Source organism: Castor canadensis, chromosome 1, assembly GCF_047511655.1.
Source record: "Castor canadensis chromosome 1, mCasCan1.hap1v2, whole genome shotgun sequence".
NCBI lineage: Eukaryota > Metazoa > Chordata > Mammalia > Rodentia > Castoridae > Castor > Castor canadensis.
In genome coordinates, this window is record NC_133386.1 from 146,146,986 (window position 1) to 146,164,170 (window position 17,185).

Below are 17,185 nucleotides of genomic sequence, written 5' to 3' on the forward strand. Positions count from 1 at the left end.
GCCCAGAATACAAGATGGGCCCCGAATTGACTGGGTCCCAGGGATGGTGGTAATCTAAATTGGCCCTTGCTCTGTGGCAGGACCGTCGGATAGAGGAGCTTATGGGGCTGCTGAACCAATACCGAAGAGTGAAGGAGATTGCGATGACAGCTCAAGATAGGAACAAGGGTGAGCCTACCATTTCCCCTGAAAGATACTTCATCTGTATTAAATCTACGAGCAATTCTTTATCTCCATTTGGAGAAGATCTACTGGAAAACTGAGCAATTTAGACTGTCCTGTGTGGTAGAAAACTGGCAGCTGATGATTTCCAGAAATGTTATCAAATGGTAGTCAGCTAAGAATTTCTAGGGACTGTCTAGATCACCAAATACATAAAGCCTACAATTTTAGCCCTTGGGTCCACCATTGGAGGGGTCTCCTGTGCATCTTCTCCAGATAGCCTTAGAGACAGTGTGGAGTCAAACCTGGATCAGGGATCAATTAATGCCCTCACCAGGTATCAGAAGTTGTCCACCTCTTAAAGGTAGCATTCATGTTCTTATGGTGTGTATGCCAAACTGCCTGCCTCATCACTCCTGCCATAGACCCAGGCTCTGCAGAGGCAGCTGACTCATGAGAAATGGCTATTTTGAAGAGTGTGCAGGAAGCTTTGATTCTGGCTGAGCTTGCCTGTTCTTGGGAAGGAGCCAAGTCTCTACTGGATTGTGGATGACTGGTCACTGCCCAGGGCATCTGCAGACCCCCACACAAATGTTGCAACCCTCTTTTTGCCAATCCTTTGAGATCTTAGGCCAAGTCTCACTCTCATGGCCTGATTGCCTGTGGCAATAAAAAAGAAGATTGGAGACAAACGATGCTTTGCCCCTATTCCAGAGTGAACTTTGACCTTGAAATCACCCTTTGACAGCCCTTACTTGGATACCCTAAAGAATCTTCTCATTTCTTAGTTTTTCTCTTTCTTTTTTTTTTTGGTGTTAGTTCTGGGAATTGAACTCAGAGTCTCCTGCTTGCTTGGCAAGTGCTCTACCACTTAACTGATGCCCTCAGTCCTTTTTACTTTTAGTTAGTTTTTCAGATGAGATCTTGTGCTTTTGCCCTGGCTGGCTTCTACCTCTGTCTCCCCAGATAGGATGACAGGTGTGTACCATTGTTCTTTTCTGTTCTTTCACAGGGTTTCACTGTGTTGCCCAGATTAGGCACAAACTCCTGAGCCCAGGTGATCCTTATTAGTCTTTCTTAATGAAGGAGAAGCAATGTTAGGGTTTTGTGATATGATTAGTTTGATAAGTTTCCGGAGATCTATCACTTCTATATAAATGCTTCCAGGCCCTTCAGAGACAGCTCTCTCAATCAATGAAGAAGAATTAGAGGGAAGTTTCAGAAAATGGAACACTGCAAATAAAGACTCTGAAGAATTATTTAAACAAGAGGTACTGTACTTCCACTTATGACATGGGATTTCAGTAGCCCTCAGAGCTTGCCCTTAGCTCGGAGGAAGATCTAGTAAGGCAACAGTCCAGTATATGTTTTAACTGGTGAATAATTAAATGCATGAATGGTCCTCAGCTTTGAGGAGAAGGTGGAAGTGGGCAAGGGCCCAGGCTCAGGCGTGTATTCTGGTTGAGAATGGCATGGTAGATACTGGAACTTCCAAGGATAGGAATTTTCCTTTTAATCTGGTTCCTTGTTTACTTTGTTTCCTTTGGAATGTAAGTGTATAACAAAGGTATTTATTTTATCTACCACCATTTATCCAGGGTCAGCAGTAATGCCTGATAACCAGAATTCAACAAATATTTGTTGAATGAGTAAATGGGTCTTGCCGATTTAGAGAGCTTCCTGCAACTTCTGAAGTGATACATTCCTGCTTCATAGTCCTCACAACCAGCACACAGACTTTCCTTCTCTTGTTTTTTAAAATCTGGTCCTATTGTATTTTTCTCTGAACTTAAGCCAACTATAAAAGAGCAGACAAGTGCATAGGTAGAGACTGGGGGCTCAAGGGCATCAGTCTAGAGTCCAGAAGATTCATGAGACCCCAGAATGATCAAACTGAAAAGACTTTTAGCAGTCCAAGTCAATTCTTTTATTTAAGGGTGGAGCAAAAGTATCATCCAGTGACCCCAATATTAAGTTAAAAGAAGCACCCTATATTGCTGACAGTACAAAATAGCCATCATCAATGCTTATTTAATACCTCTGCGTGGTAACTATGATCAGCACTGTACATGACTCACCTCTTTTAGTCTTCATGACCCTTCAGAGAGGGTAAGTAATAAGCTGTAGGTCACACTACAAATAGATGATAAAACCTGGAGTTAAACCCAGGTCTATCTGACCATGAGCCCAGGCTTTTATCAACTATAATGCCAGGGTTCTTTCTATATTAGACCAAAAAGACTCTGGACTGTAAGGAAAAGAGAAAAACTTTGTGGTTGGCACAATACTGAAGACATAGAACTGTCTCCTTTCACTTTCATCATCTCACATTCGTACCTCCTCTGAGGTGTTCTTTTCTTTCTTGCCTGCCTACTGAGCCCATTCTCACTACTCAAGGTTCACCTCAGGTGTTCTCCCCTCTGAAGCCCTCTCAACATTCCCTCAACAAGAGGGAGCTCCTTCGTCCCTTCTGTTCCCACATTATGTGGGATATGTGCCACAGGACAGGTGGCATTACATTGTTTGTTTATCCTTGCCACTGGGTGTAAGTTTTACTTTCCCTATATCTAACATAGGGTGGATATTGTGTGACTATATCATTAGGGTTATCTCATTGAGAGCAGCAGAATTTGACTCTGGGTAATCTAAACCAAGAAAAAAGAATGTTTTTTGAAATGTGTGTAGTCACTCAATGAATAAAAGGAAAAGCTGAAGAGCAAACCTCAGACAGGATAGGAGCAGCTAAAGCCCAAGGACTCAGGATCTCAGGACTCTTATTTCTAGGTCATGAATTTTATTTAAGATATGGAGCTTAGGAGAAAAAGTCTAGTTGACCCAAGTGGTTTGATATGCCTTCCTTCTTGGCATCTTGAAATGAGCAAGGTTACCATATTGATGTATTTACCATGGCTGTACCCAGGGGCAGAAACGTAGCTCCTAATTGTGTCATCCAAAGACAGGGAAGGATGGTCCCCAAATAGTAATTATCCTCATGATCACTCTTCTGATTTTGATGCAGATGCCTCCAAGGTGCAGTTCTCCCACAGTGGGGCCACCTCCTTTGCCACAGAAATCACTGGAGACCAGGTAAGAGAATTGAGCATTTCTCTGGAGCCTCTGTAGGGTTAGGCCCCTCTTGGGGGCTCTTGTGGTAGCTCATAACTGGCCATGTGTTTTAAGCACAGCCACCATGTTCTGGATACCACCACTCTTCCATTGTCAGGGCCATTGCCAACCAGAGAGGACTTTCCTTACCAGAGAATGTTGGGCTGAGTCATTGAGGAAAGACCTGGCCAGAGGTTGGAGCTTCAGAGGATACTTGGTGTCTACAACTCTTTCACAGCCTCTGGCAGCTCTTTGGAGATGAGAGTATTCCATGATGTGTGTCTGTAATTTATATCAGCCCACTTGAAATGTCTTCACCAATCTCAAGGCAAATCTTGTATTTGGCCCATGAGGCTGTTCAAAGAGGGCCATCTCTCCTCACAGGGAAGTTGGTCCAATTGCTTTGGTGACAGTTTGCTTATAGCAGGCTGGCCTATGGGGTCATTGCTGCCACCTGTCTGATTCCCTCTAAAATTAACCCATATCTAGATCCCTATGTGAGTTCTTTAGAACATGTTTCCAATTTTATTCTCATGTGAGAGAGGTGTGGAGTTTTCACCACCAGGAACAGGTTCTTTAGTGACAACATCTGGGAAAGATAGTCACAAGCATGGCAGAAGCCTCTCGGAATGGTGCTGTGTCTCCAGAGTTCCAGAATCTACGCTCTCAGAGCTCAGTTTCCTGAGAACAGAAAAAATGGCCAATAACAGAGGGTTATTGGCATGTCCTAAGTTTTGCAAAATAAGAAATTTAGTTTGAGTTCACTTGGGGGAAATTGACAATGGGGCACTCACACTGACCAGACTTATAAGAGACTAAAATATAAATAGATGCTGATTTATTTCTATAAACTAAGAAATATGACTGACAAGGAGACTTGGCACAAGATTACCCCTGTGGCCACTGGTGGCCTTGCCTCTTCTTCCTCAGAGCAGACTGCTCAGGGCAAATAGAGCCAGAGCAGAGAGTTGAAGCATCCTAGTGGATGATACTTTGGAGCAATGGCTGACTGACATGTTTGTCTCCACTTGAAGGCAATGCCAGCTGCTCTTTCTGAATTGCAGAGAAGCCAGAGCAGCGCTTTTCCTCTCCTTTGACTATGCAGGTCCTACTCTTCCTTATGAACACTCGATAGCCACCTCCTATCAGTGCAACAGCATTAAGTGTTGCCCTTAACACAGAGAAACTAAAACTTAAAAGCAACTGAGGCCAATAGGAGAAGGGGACCAGGAACTAGAGAAAAGGTTAGATCAAAAAGAATTAACCTAGAAGTTAACACCCACACACAGGAAATTAATGTGAGTCAACTCCCTGTATAGCTATCCTTATCTCAGCTAGCAAAAACCCTTGTACCTTCCTATTATTGCTTATACTCTCTCTTCAACAAAATTAGAGATAAGGGCATAATAGTTTCTGCCAGGTATTGAGGAGGTGGGGGGGAGAGGGAGAGGGCAGGGTGGGGGCATGGGGGAGAAATGACCCAAGCGTTGTATGCACATATGAATAATAAAACAATAAAAAAAAGTGTATTCTAACTTTTTGAGCAATGTCAGGAACTTTTCATTGGGATGTATGTGATGTAATCAGGCCTCCCCAGGCTGTGTGGGCCAGTCTCATCCTATGACTTGGCTACTATGAGAGGGTGATTTTTCTCCTTGGCTTCACTCTAAACCCAATACAGACTACTGGTTAATCATTTAAAATGTCCTTTGCATGAATACCAAGTACTACCACTACCTTCTCTAGTAACTATTTCTTTCTTTCCTTTCTTTTGTGTTTTTCCAGAACTCAAAAGAAACTCTCCTGTAGTCTGGAAGACTTGAGAAGTGAATCTGTAGATAAGGTCAGTTCCTCTGCCTATTACTGTTTACTTCTTTGGGCCTAGCACAGTTTTAGGATACACTGGTGAGTCCTGTCCCCTGCCTCGGAGAAGCTCTTACACAGTTGCAGGGAAGGCAGAATAACATGAATAATTTAAGAAAACCAATCTTGTGTGGCCCAGAGTATCCTAGAGGTACAGCAAGCCAGGAAATGCTGGCTGAAGTTAATAAGAGGAGAGGTTGAGGTGGGCAAAAGCCTGGCTTGAGTCTAATGGGAACAAGCAGGTTTGGGGAAATGGTGGGGAGTAGGAGTAGATGGGATCATAGCCATGCATCAGATCAAGCCAGAGAAGGTCTTGGATATTGAACCTACCTCCCTCGGATACTTGGAATCACTGGAGAGATTTTCAATGAAGAAGTAATGTGGGTAAAGGAGATGATTCCAGTAGTAATGTCTGGAATAATTTAGATGAGAGAGGCAGATTTTTTTAAAGTCTAGAAAGATATGAGAAGAGCTTTGTGGTTCCATTCTTAGGGTAGCCCTGGACCATGGGTGGATCCTATGCTGGAGGAAAAGATCTCAGGCTCTTGAGCTTAGTCATGAATAAACTTCCAGTGAGCCATGCTTCATACTGTCCTCTGGGCTCCAACAGTGTGCTAGCCCTCTGGTGGTACAATGGAGATGTATAAAAGCTGGAGTTGGCAGGAACCGTGGGCTCATCCTTTGGCTTTGATCCCTCTGCTATGTGCCTCTTGTTCCTCATAGTCAGATTCCTGGCAGCTGCCTAGGATGTTTGTTTATGGTGTTGGACAGACCCATGTTTTCTACACAGTGGTGATTATCTGACAAGAAGATGGGGGGCACATGGACTGCTTATATCTGAGCCTTTTAGATGTAAGCAGGGAGGTAGTCCTAAGTTGTTTTTGACTAACACAGGTCTCTTTTTCTCCACATAATTGAATTCTTTATCACTCTGTAGTGTGTGGATGGGAACCAGATCTCCCCTGTGGTAGAACCCAAGGTACAGTAACTTCATGTCTCTGTCATCTACCTGTTGTTGCACTGTTGGCTAGAGGGGGTTTAGCAAGTTACAGCTTTTGTAAACTAAAAATATGTTAAGCATAAGAGGTAGGTGAGAAGAAAGGTAAAACTTCCTCCTCCCATTTTATGTTAATGTGCCTCATATGTATATAATGTACTCTCCCCAAGTTATCTGTAGGATAGGATTTATTGTTATCACCTCCATAGGCTCAGAGAAACTAATCTTTAACAAAGCAATCTAGATTTAATCACTTGGGAGGGAGTACTGTGATCTTAGCACCCAGAAGAGTACAATAGCTCTCATCCTTTTTCTGCTGCTATGTCATGGTTAAAAACCACAGGAACACACTCTGTCTCCCTTTAAAGAACAAGTCATGTTATAAAAGCTCCAGTCAGTTCTATGATTTTTGCCACAGAGCTTGGCATGGAAGATGATTAAATGTTGAAACCAAGATGGACTGAAGCTTCATATAATTAGCAGGGTTTCAGTCACACCCACCACCATTTATAGTACCGCATGGGAGAATGTAATGTGCACGACTCTTTTCTGTCCTCTGCCTTTCATAGGCGATATGAGGCCTCACTGCATATGTACTTCGGTCTGACAGTTTAATTTTATATTTTCAAACCAGGGTGATAGAATGGGTCAGCTCTCCCCTTCTAACTCTGTGCAAGGGGAAGATCTTATTTACATCTCTGCTTCCAGATAAGGGACTTCTGAGCACGTCCATGTTTGTAGCAGTTAATGCTGTGATTGATAAGTCAGTCCTTGGGCCACTCTGAATTGTAGAATAAGTCTTCTCCCTGCTTCCCTGTCCTGGTGCTTTGAACAAAAAGTTCTGGGAGCTCCCCAAGTGGACCACATCTTGAGTCCTTGTTCTGGCTGTCTCTGTCCTGTCTTCAGGAAGCTTATGTGATGACACAACCAAAAACCTGTATAGAGAGCCTTTCTCTCTCCTGCGTTTTCTGTGGGAGATGGAACTTGGAGTCATGCCCTGCAGCTCTCTAAACTTTTTGAACACTCCCTTTCCAGGTCTGACTGTGTATCAAAATAATCTGAGACGCTTGTTAAAAATACAGACTCCTTGGGTGAATTTGCTTCCAGAGGGGCTGATTCACAGGGCTGGGGAGGGAGCTGGGAACTGATGTTGTTTTTCCAAGTGCCTCAGGTGAGCATGAAGCAGTGGGTGCATGAGCTAGCACTGAGAACCTCTTGGTCTGGTACACATGTCTGTTCACGTCCACCCTCTACCTCATGGGTCGTCACCAGCTTGAAGATGTTATGGTCATCACCTCTCAAGTACCTAATTACTTCTACTCACCGACTAGTTCTTTCAGAATTCTTTAAAAATTTAGATTCCTCTCCTCATATCTCTCCTTTCAAATCTTGTATATTAGGCATTCTTTTCAATGCTCAATGAATGAGCTGAATTTCAGACAATTTCTAGAACATTCGTTTAGAAACAAACTGAATTCAAAAATATTGGACACTTTTAGCTAAATGAACTTCAAAAGATGTCTTAGTCACTGCAGCCTCCCATTGTTGTTCTGACTTGCCTGTTTTGAAATCGGTTTAGTCTTCCATGTAACTTCTTTTGGGACCCATCAAGTGACCCCATGGTTGATTCTCCTGGTAATATTGCTTCGATTTCTCTTTTCTTTCATCTCATTCTCATTCTCCCAGTACATTAACCATATCTCTCTCACATTTGCAGATTTATGGGCCATGACAGGCTTCTTTGCCACATATAAGATATCCTTTCTCTTTTTGTCAACTTGTTTCTTTTGGGGCTTTTTATATGGCCGGGATCAGATATATGGTGCCCACTGCACCAAAGCTATGCCATAGGGTCCATCATACCAAAGCAAATGATAATCCTAAATTCCTAAGGGAACTCTCTGTGTTCCTGGCTTTAGTTCTCTGACTCATTTCCTGTTGTCATCTCTCCCATGTGTGCATACCTTCTTTCTTTAGCTAACATGTTTTTGAAAAGAACTATTATCACAATACAGACTTTTTCTTCTGCTTAAAATTTAAACTATAATCCCCCTCTTGTGGCAGAGACTTCTCTTAGCCAAGATCCATATAATCTGTGCACATGGCCAAGCACTTGCAGATATCTGCTGTGGACTGGTCGGAGTGACTGTCCTATGTAGCAAAAGCACCTCTTTACTGACTATAGGAAAGCAAGTCTTTCCTATAGAACAGGAAACCCAGACTTGACTGACCTCAGCCTCCTCTCTTTCAGAATTGATGAAAGTACTAGGTTCAAATTCTGAATTGTATATTTGGAGAGCATATTACTCAAAGAGTAATTCATGTCTGTTAATCATTGAACCTCTGAACAACTAGGTCAAATGGCAAAGGCCCCATTTGCAAGATGTCTCTATTTCCTGCTTAGAAGCAGTTGCAGTCAACCATGGATTAGGCTTGACTCCATCTCTGTATCACTGTGTGGGCAAGTTTCTTCCTTTCTTAGAATTGGGGTCCCTTTTCTAACCTGGGTAAAATGATCTTTGAGGGGTCTTTGAGTTCAGTCAGGCTAAATGAAAAATGACTTGTAGAACACAGAACTCTTTGTGTGTTCAAGTGTATTCCTAACTGGGTTTGAATCTTGAGTCTGATGTTAATTCAGCATCTCTCCTTCTCTCCTTTCAATAGGACAGCCATTTCCAGGTGGAGCAGAAATATCCTACATTACCTGGAAAGCTTTCGGGAGCCACACCCAATGGAGAAGCTGCTAAATCTATTCCCAAGGCCACCCAGCCTGACTCCACAGGGAGCAGCTTGCTAAGGCTGAGTAAGCGTCCAGCCCCAGGGCTGGTAGCATCTGTAGCAATACCTTTAGCATTTCCAGTCGTTGTGTGAGATCCCTAACTGACCATCACAGCCCACACTGAGAATAGTGGGTGCTAGGGCAAGCTATACTCCAAAGTGGGCCCATTTTGAAAGGCTCCTTGTCTGGGAAAGCTATTTCCTATGGTAAACACTTCAGAGTCCCAGAAAACCAGGCTATGTATGTATCCTGTTCTTTCCAGCTGCAGTTACACATCCCTATTTTCTCTTCCTCTGCCATTCCTCCTCTCTTGAAGCCTGTCTGTCCTTCCCAGCATTCCACTTTTGCCTCCCTCTTAGACACCCCCTTCCACCCTTCCTGACCCTCACTTTCCTTCTTTTGTCATCCTGGTCTTCTCTTTCCTGTTTCTGCCTTCTCTGCAGCCTCCCTATTTAGCAGAAGAGTGATAGTATGTGGTCTACCAAGTGAGATCACCTCCTTAGCTAAATAGTGTCAGTGCCTAGGGGACAAGGATTAGTTAGTTCACAGATATCCTTTTGGAAATTAGGACCTGAAACTATGAGGTCTTTGCTAATTTTCATCCAAAGCAGGCCATCTTTCTCCAACAGCAGCAGCAGATTTAATGGGGCCCAGGAGGGAATGTTCTTGTCCTACCAAAGTTCTCCCTACTATTTGCTCCTCTGTCTAGCAATTTTCTGAGCTACCCCATGTGTTGGCTTATGAAGGCTAGTTTTTCCCTGGGGAACAGAAGCTTGTGTGTCCAGTGACACTCAGGCTGGATGCACAGTAGCTTCAGATTATTCCAGTCTAACTGAACCCTGGCACCTGTGCAAGAACTATGTGTGACCTGGTGTGTTCAGCCCCTGATGCTGTCCCTCCTTCTCCCTGCCTGTGGATACCTCAGCTACCAGGAAGTGGCACCAGGAGCATTTGGCTCCTCATGTAAGGCCTTCTCTTAATGTACTAATGCTGAGGGCCAAGGTTGGTCATGACTTACCCCATCCTCTTCATGGGATTATTTTTCTTTCTGTTTAAGTTTATCTCTCTTGCTTGATGACATTCTTTTGTTTATTTCTTTGCTTCCCTATAACTCTTGGGCTGGACTTTGGCCTCTCTTGTTTCTTCATGTGGCTTCTCTGCTTCTTGGTTGGCTGGAGATCGCGGCCGGAGTGTCAGTGCCCCCGTATTAGGTACTGTACTCATTCCAGGTGAGGTGGAGAGTGATGATGCCTTTGTGTGCTGGTTTTGACCCTAAACTTTTCCCTCCCAAACTCTCAGCTGTGTTCCCCCATCCTGCCTGCATTCTTCCATCTCCCTCTGAGAAAAGAAACAAGCTCCTTGTTGGAATAATCCACAAGTGCCTAGACCCCAATTCCTTAGAATTTGAAGACATTAGTTCACCCAGATTTGAAACATGGAGCTCACTAATTCCTTACTGTGAAAGCCTGGCGTATACTTGATCTCCCATTGGCCCCTAAAATCTTGGTGGAGAGCTCAGAATCTTCCCCTGGAACAATGGACCAAGTTTAAGGACCAGCATTCCAAAGATCACACTCCTTACTCATTTACATGTTATTTCATCCTTTCCACTTTAGGAGACACAGAAAGTGGTTGGGAAGATGCCGCCATGGGCAGTGACCTTTCTCCCACTTCATCTGGTGCTGAGTCGAGTCCCCAGTCTCCCCTGACATCAGATGGTAAACGGAGTCCCAAAGGCATCAAGAAATTCTGGGGAAAGTAAGTTTGTGGTGATGATCATAATCATATGCTTAGAATTAATTTTCATATTGACCAGGCAAAGAGGCTATGTAAACCCTGGGTAAAAAGCTATAAAAATAGGGTGGTCATATTCAGAGAGAAGAATTTGCATTGTTTTTCAGGGTCAAGAGAGGGAGAAGTGTGGTATGCACCCTAAATAGAGCCAGTTGCATTACATGTCATTTATTCTAGGCATCCATCCATCCCACATACCCTGGTCACATTCTCTACAGCTTACGCTACACAGGCTTTGGGATAGACACCTAGGAGACTGAATTCCTCCTTCTCAGGGATTAGGCTATGTTTTGAGAAAGCTGAGTACTTACTGGACCTACTGATTCCTTCCCAAATGAGGCAGAAACTAGAACTTCCTCCAAGGCATCAACCTTTGACCCCTATGAGAAGTGGCCCAAATCCCAGAGACAGGCTTAGAATTTAGTCTCCAGTCTGAATGAGAATTCGTCCTAGGTCATGATCCTTGATCTCAGGGGAGGCACGAGGAGGCAGTGTTGCCCAGACCCCTGAACCTGGCCTGCATGGCCCTGCCTGCAAAATAGGGGCATACTGCCTTCAGTCTGTCAGCTCATACCCTAACAGTCTCTGTGGATTCCTCTCCATGCAGAATCCGAAGAACTCAGTCAGGGAATTTCAACACTGATGCACCAGGAATGGCAGAGTTTCGACGAGGTGGGCTCCGGGCAACTGCAGGGCCAAGACTTTCTAGGACCAGAGACTCCAAGGGACAGAAATGGTAAGACTCTCATCAATTAATCTACATTGGGCTGTGAGAAATGGTGGTAGGGTACAGTGGGGGCAGGAGCAGTTTGTCCTAGAGCTTCCAGAAATGGAAGGCAGGAGCCTTCCCTGCAGAACTTCCCAACTTGTCCATTTGACATGTGTAGACATTGTTCATACTCACAGATACTGAGGTAAAGGCAAGAGGCTCCCCACAACTGGAGGTGGCAGGGGTAGGAGGACCCTCAACAGCTCTGTTCATCCGTGACCATTCCCAGAAGTGCCTTTGCACACTGGATTGAGAAGCTCTCATGCATCCATTAAAAGCAAATTCTAGAATCTCAGATGTTGGTTGCAATCTCTGCTTGACAGCTTTGTAGCTGTGAGCCCTAAATAGAGGTTATTTAACCTCTATTTCTCCATTCTCTCATTGTAAAATGGGGCCAAAACCTAGTATGTTATTAAAGTGACCCAAATATCAGCTGTCTGCCACTAAAAGATCAATATCATCTCATCTATTTAGGAAAGTGATCATGATCTCTTACCTGTCTCTGGGACAGGATCTTCCTGCCACAGACTCTGCAGGATGGTGTCAGTGGAACAGGCTGTATCTACTGTTATCCCTCATAATCCCAATATCAAACTTTACTGAAGAGTAGTGATTAAAGGGAGCCACAAAGGCATCACTGGCACTGGAATAAAAATGCTGAGTTTCACATACAATCCCCATCATGCCCTTATAAGAAGGCATAAAAACGTCAAATTTGTAGAAGTGTCCCTAGTTGACACCCTTCCCCCCCTTAACTCCAGCTACTCTTACTATACCATTTCCTTAGTTCTCACTGCTCTAAGACAGTGCTTCCCGTCGAACCTGCATAGACAAATCCTTACTCCTATGTTTTGGAGAAATCCCTTTCTATAGCGGGCAGCCCCTACAATATATCACTTCCAGCAGAATATCTCATAAATGGTAAATTACAGTGCTAAGATTAGTACTTCTGGGGGTCTCCCATGGAATTATATCATGTCACCAAAAACAACTAACCAAGAGCCAGGTGTGGTAGTATATTCTTTAATCCCAGCACTCAGGTGGCTGAGGCAGGAGAATGGAGAATTTGAGACCAGTTTGAGCTACATAATGAGACCCTGTCCAGAAGATCATGGTTCAAGGCCAGCCCAGGCAAAATGTTAGCAAGCCCCTACCTCAACCAATAGCTGGGGACAGTGGCATGTGGCTGTCATCCTAAGCTACGTGGAAGGCTGAGATTGGGAGGATCTGGAGTCCAGACCACCTGGAGCAAGAAAAAAGTTCACAGGACCCCCTGTCATAGAAAAAGTGGGGTGTGGTACCAGAAAAGTGGGGCAGGATGATACCCAACATCTAGCCTAACATCCCAGCTATGGCAGGAAGCGTAAAATAGGAGAATCTTGATCTAAGCTGACATGGGCAAAAAGTGAGACCCTATCTCCAAAATAACCAGAGCAAAAACAGCTGGAGACATGGCTCAAGTTTTAGAGCACCTGCAGTCTAACTAAAAGGTTTTCACTTTCTTAAGTTTGCCTTCAAGATTGACCGGTATAGGCAATTACTGGATAAGATGCCCACAACTCAAATGTTAGTTCTTAGAAATAATATAGTCTGAATTCCAATTAATGGAAAAGAAAATTTCCCTAAATGCATCCTATTATTCATAGATCTGCACACCCTACCCAGCTTGCACATGAGTGAGATAACTCCTTCCCCAACTTGCCACACTTAGGTTTGGAGGCTTTGCAAGATACTGGGGTTTGAGACCTTTTAAGATCCACCTCTGCTTTGATGGCTATCCCCAAACCTGTATTCTATTCCAGGTGCTTGAAAAGATATGTGAGAATGTATAGACCTCCTGTGTGTACTCCCCTACCCCCAGGATCAATGAGGGTGGTGGTGATGCTTCTGCTCAGTGAATTCTCAGTAAATGTTAGCTTTTGTTTAATTTTTAAATAGTTTTATTATGTTTTGAATTAGTATACGTTAATAATGCAAGGGGTGTTTCATTGTGATAATTCCATATATATGTACAGTGTAAGTTGAACAAGTTCATTCCCTCCATTATACTTGCTTTTCCTCTTTCTCCCACCTTTTTTTTTTTTTTTTTACAGCTTTTGTGGGTTTCATTATGCTGTCTTCAATTATATACATGTAGCATATTTTGATCCTCTTCCTTCTCAATATCCTTTCCTTCTTCCTCCCCGTTCGTTGATTCTCCTGTCCTCATTTCACATTCATGGTCCATCATTATCATCATTTTAAGTCTAGGTTCCACAAATGACTGAGAACATGTGATATTTTGCTTTTTGACCTCTTCTTATCTTATTCAACATGGTGATCTCAAGTTTTATCTATTCCTGCAAATAATTTCATTTTTTTTACAGGTGAGCAATATTCCATATTTTCTTTATCCATTTATCAGTTGTTGGTCACATAGGCAGATTCCACAGTTTAGCCATTGTGAACAGAGCTTCAATAAACATGATATGTAGATCTCTCTCTTTTATATTAATTTACCCTCCTTCAGATATATGTCCAAGAGTGGCATGGCATGATCATAGGTAGGTCTATTTTTAGTTTTATGAGTAATCTTCATACTGATTTTCATAGTGGTTGCACCAATTTACCTTCCTGCCAAGAGTATATGAAGATTACTTTTCCCCCCACATCTTCACCAGCATTTGTTGTTGTTTGTTTTCTTGATGATTGCCAATCTGACTGGGATGAGATGGAATCTTGTGTAGATTTGATTTGCATTTCCTTTATGACTATGGATGTTGAACATTTCTTCATGTATTAGCCACTCGAGTTTCTTATTCAGTGAACTGTTTCTTCAATTAATTTGCCCAGTTATTAATTGGATTATTTGTTCTTCTGTTGTCTAGTTATTTGAGCTCTTTGTGTATTCTGGATATTAATCCTTCATCTGTTTTATAGCTGGCAAAGATTTTTCTCCCATTCTGTTGGTTGTCTCTTGATTCTAGTAATTGTTTCTTTTGGTGTTCAGAAACTTTGGAATTTGATGCAATCCCATTTGTCAATTCTTGCTCTTGTTTTCTGGGCAAGTGGTGTCCTATTCAGAAAACAGTTACCTATGCTTATGTCTTCCAGAGTTTTCCCTATTTTTTTTACTATTGCACTTTCAAAGTTACAGATCTTATATTAAGATCTTTGATCCATTTGGAGTTGATTTCTGTACAGGGAGAGAAATAGAGATGTAGTTTTAGTTTTCCGCATGTAGGTAGCCAATTTCCCAGCACCATTTGTTGAAGACTATCTTTTGTCCAGTGTATGTTTTAGCTTCTTTGTCAAAGATCAGATAGTTGTAGCTGTATAGCTTTATTTCTGGGTCTCTTATTCTATTCCAGTGGTCTTCATGTCTGTTTTTGTACAGCATAATGATATTTGTGTCATTATGGCTCTGTAGTATAATTTGAAGTTAAGGACACAGTCTCAGAAGCCAAAGAAAGTTTACCTATATATTTCATAATTAGATATGCTAATTTACTTAGGAATTTTTAAGATTTAGACATTACTGATGTTTTTGTTTTCCTGAGATGAAAAAATTAAGCTAAAGTAAACTTAAATGATTCATCTTTGTTTCTGGCTATTTGTTTAAGGATTGATTATAGAAGGAGGGGTAAAGATACATGAACTTTTCAGAGGCCCTTTAGGTGTTTCCTGTAGTAGGACTGCATGTTGAGGGAGCCAGTTTTCATTCTGCCAGTCTCTTTAGGGTAGGGAGTAACCAAAGTCAGAAACTGTTTCTGCCAAAGGAAAAAGAATTGCAATTCCAACCCAAAAGCTGCTTTGTTGGAATGCTTTGTGCTTTGTTAACAACAACAATGGCTGGTAAAGGAATAAGAATGAAGAGGTCCTGAGATTGGTATGTTTATCTTAACAGTGCTTATGGTACAAAAATGAATTTGCTGGTGGAAAAGAAAGGCTGTTATTACCCTTAAGCAGAAATTTGATATAATTGTATGCTAAAATCCTTTGGTATTTACTTTATAAGGCAAACCTTTAAAAAAGTGTTGCCACCAATATTCTTATAGGAATAGTACTTGTTACTGAAAGCCTCCAGGCCCAATCCATTTTTGTCCAATGAAAAAAAATTAGTTTTTAAAATATATTTGGTAATAACATTATGTAGCAACTCTCTCTCAGGTTATAGAAGAACAAATTTTATTGTCTTTTCCCCTCCAGGTAAGGTTTTACCAATTCACATTCTAATCAACACACTGTAGAGAGAGCCTGTTACACCCACATAATTAAACATTTGCATTTTTCTTGCTTTAAATTTCTCCACTTTTACAGACCTCTAAAAAAATTACACTTCTATTGTCAATTTAGTTTTCATATTTTTCATGAAACATGTTTATCATAAAATGCAGACAATGTCATGAAATGAATTTTTTGCCAATTTTGTTTCATTATTAATATCTTTCTTGTATATTTCTACCTGCTTTCTATATGTTAAGATATTAAGCCATGTCTAATAATTGTGACAGAGTATTTTTAGGCTTGGGGCAGAATTTTACTTTTGTTTGTAATACTTAGAATTTTTATGATTATATATAATAAGATTCATCAACTTTTCCTTTGTGATTTCTTTTACTATTTTGTTTTATATCATTTCCATGATATGTTAAAAAAAAAACTGTGTTTAAATTAATCTACTTAGGGATTTTTTTAGTATGTGAGTTTAGTGTAAGAGTTGCCCTTCCCCTCCAAAAAACAGGCAATAAAGTGCTAAGGCAGACAGGTTCTTGAGCCACACGGTGGATTTTGTCTCTGTGGAGGGGGTTTCTGAGTTGATGTACTGAGGTGTTGCCCACAGAACTCTGCCTTTATGAGAAGTCTCCAATCAGATTACTTCACTACCCCAGGCCACATCTTATTGCATTTTTCCCACATTCATAGTCCGAGTATTTATCATGAATGTAAGAAAGCTTACTCTTCCAAGACTCTTATTTGTAGGGGCCCCTTCTAAGGTCCAGAGAGTATCCAATCAAAATGTTGACCCAGGTGTTTTGAAAATTTTGTATAAATAAAGTATTTTAAATACAGCCAGTTTAAGACTGCTGACTCTTTTTATTCCAGTTTTCCCTTGGTCTAAACTGTCCCTTATATCAGATGATGATAGAATAGCCATGGGGATTTGGGGGATCTGGCTAAGGAGAAGTTGAGTTGGCAATCCATTTAGTTTGGGTTTAGTAGGATATAGATATGTGGTTTGTGGTCTTTCATTATTTCATTTAGTTACATTTAGTTAACTAGCTATCTTAATATGCAAATTGACTTCCATAATTACTCCTGCTTCCCATTGTGACAAGTTGCCCAGCACTCCTACAAAGATGCAAATCAGAGGTCATGTCCCAATATGAATGTGACCTCTGGCAATCTGTACTAGAAGTGTGGGTTAGCAGAAATGAAACTTCTTTGAGATATACAGAACTAGCAGCTAGTCTGTGGAAATTCTTTGTAGTCATGAGATCTGCAAAATCCTAAGCAACATTTTTGGTTCTCTTAAATGCTTAGTTAAAACAGAAGTCCTCTCCTGTCAGGAATGTACTTGTTAATGAAATATAGCAATTATGAATATGCTATGTGCTCTGTCCTACAATGGGAGTGGCATAGTTGATAATCTCAGTTATGTCATTTGAATTGCAACTTGGAAAGACATTTTGGAACATGAAAAACAAATGGTTTGGCTGAATATGAAAGGTACCTT

At 41.7% G+C, this 17,185-nt stretch overlaps 1 protein-coding gene across 12 annotated transcripts in view; it reads left to right on the forward strand.

Moving 5' to 3' along the window:
• The window catches only part of Olfml1 (olfactomedin like 1), a 168,076-nt gene that overhangs the window by 140,924 nt on the left and 9,967 nt on the right, over nucleotides 1–17,185 (forward strand). For 11 of the 12 annotated variants that reach the window (XM_074084871.1, XM_020184418.2, XM_074084877.1 and 8 more), the window contains 8 exons: nucleotides 81–168; nucleotides 1,330–1,433; nucleotides 3,182–3,249; nucleotides 5,053–5,110; nucleotides 6,068–6,109; nucleotides 8,792–8,930; nucleotides 10,523–10,664; nucleotides 11,308–11,436. In XM_074084871.1, coding sequence (XP_073940972.1) covers nucleotides 81–168; nucleotides 1,330–1,433; nucleotides 3,182–3,249; nucleotides 5,053–5,110; nucleotides 6,068–6,109; nucleotides 8,792–8,930; nucleotides 10,523–10,664; nucleotides 11,308–11,436 — 770 coding nt within the window. Of the gene's footprint in view, nucleotides 1–80; nucleotides 169–1,329; nucleotides 1,434–3,181; nucleotides 3,250–5,052; nucleotides 5,111–6,067; nucleotides 6,110–8,791; nucleotides 8,931–10,084; nucleotides 10,118–10,522; nucleotides 10,665–11,307; nucleotides 11,437–17,185 lie in introns of all 12 variants that reach the window. The other variant, XM_074084893.1, reaches the window with a different exon arrangement.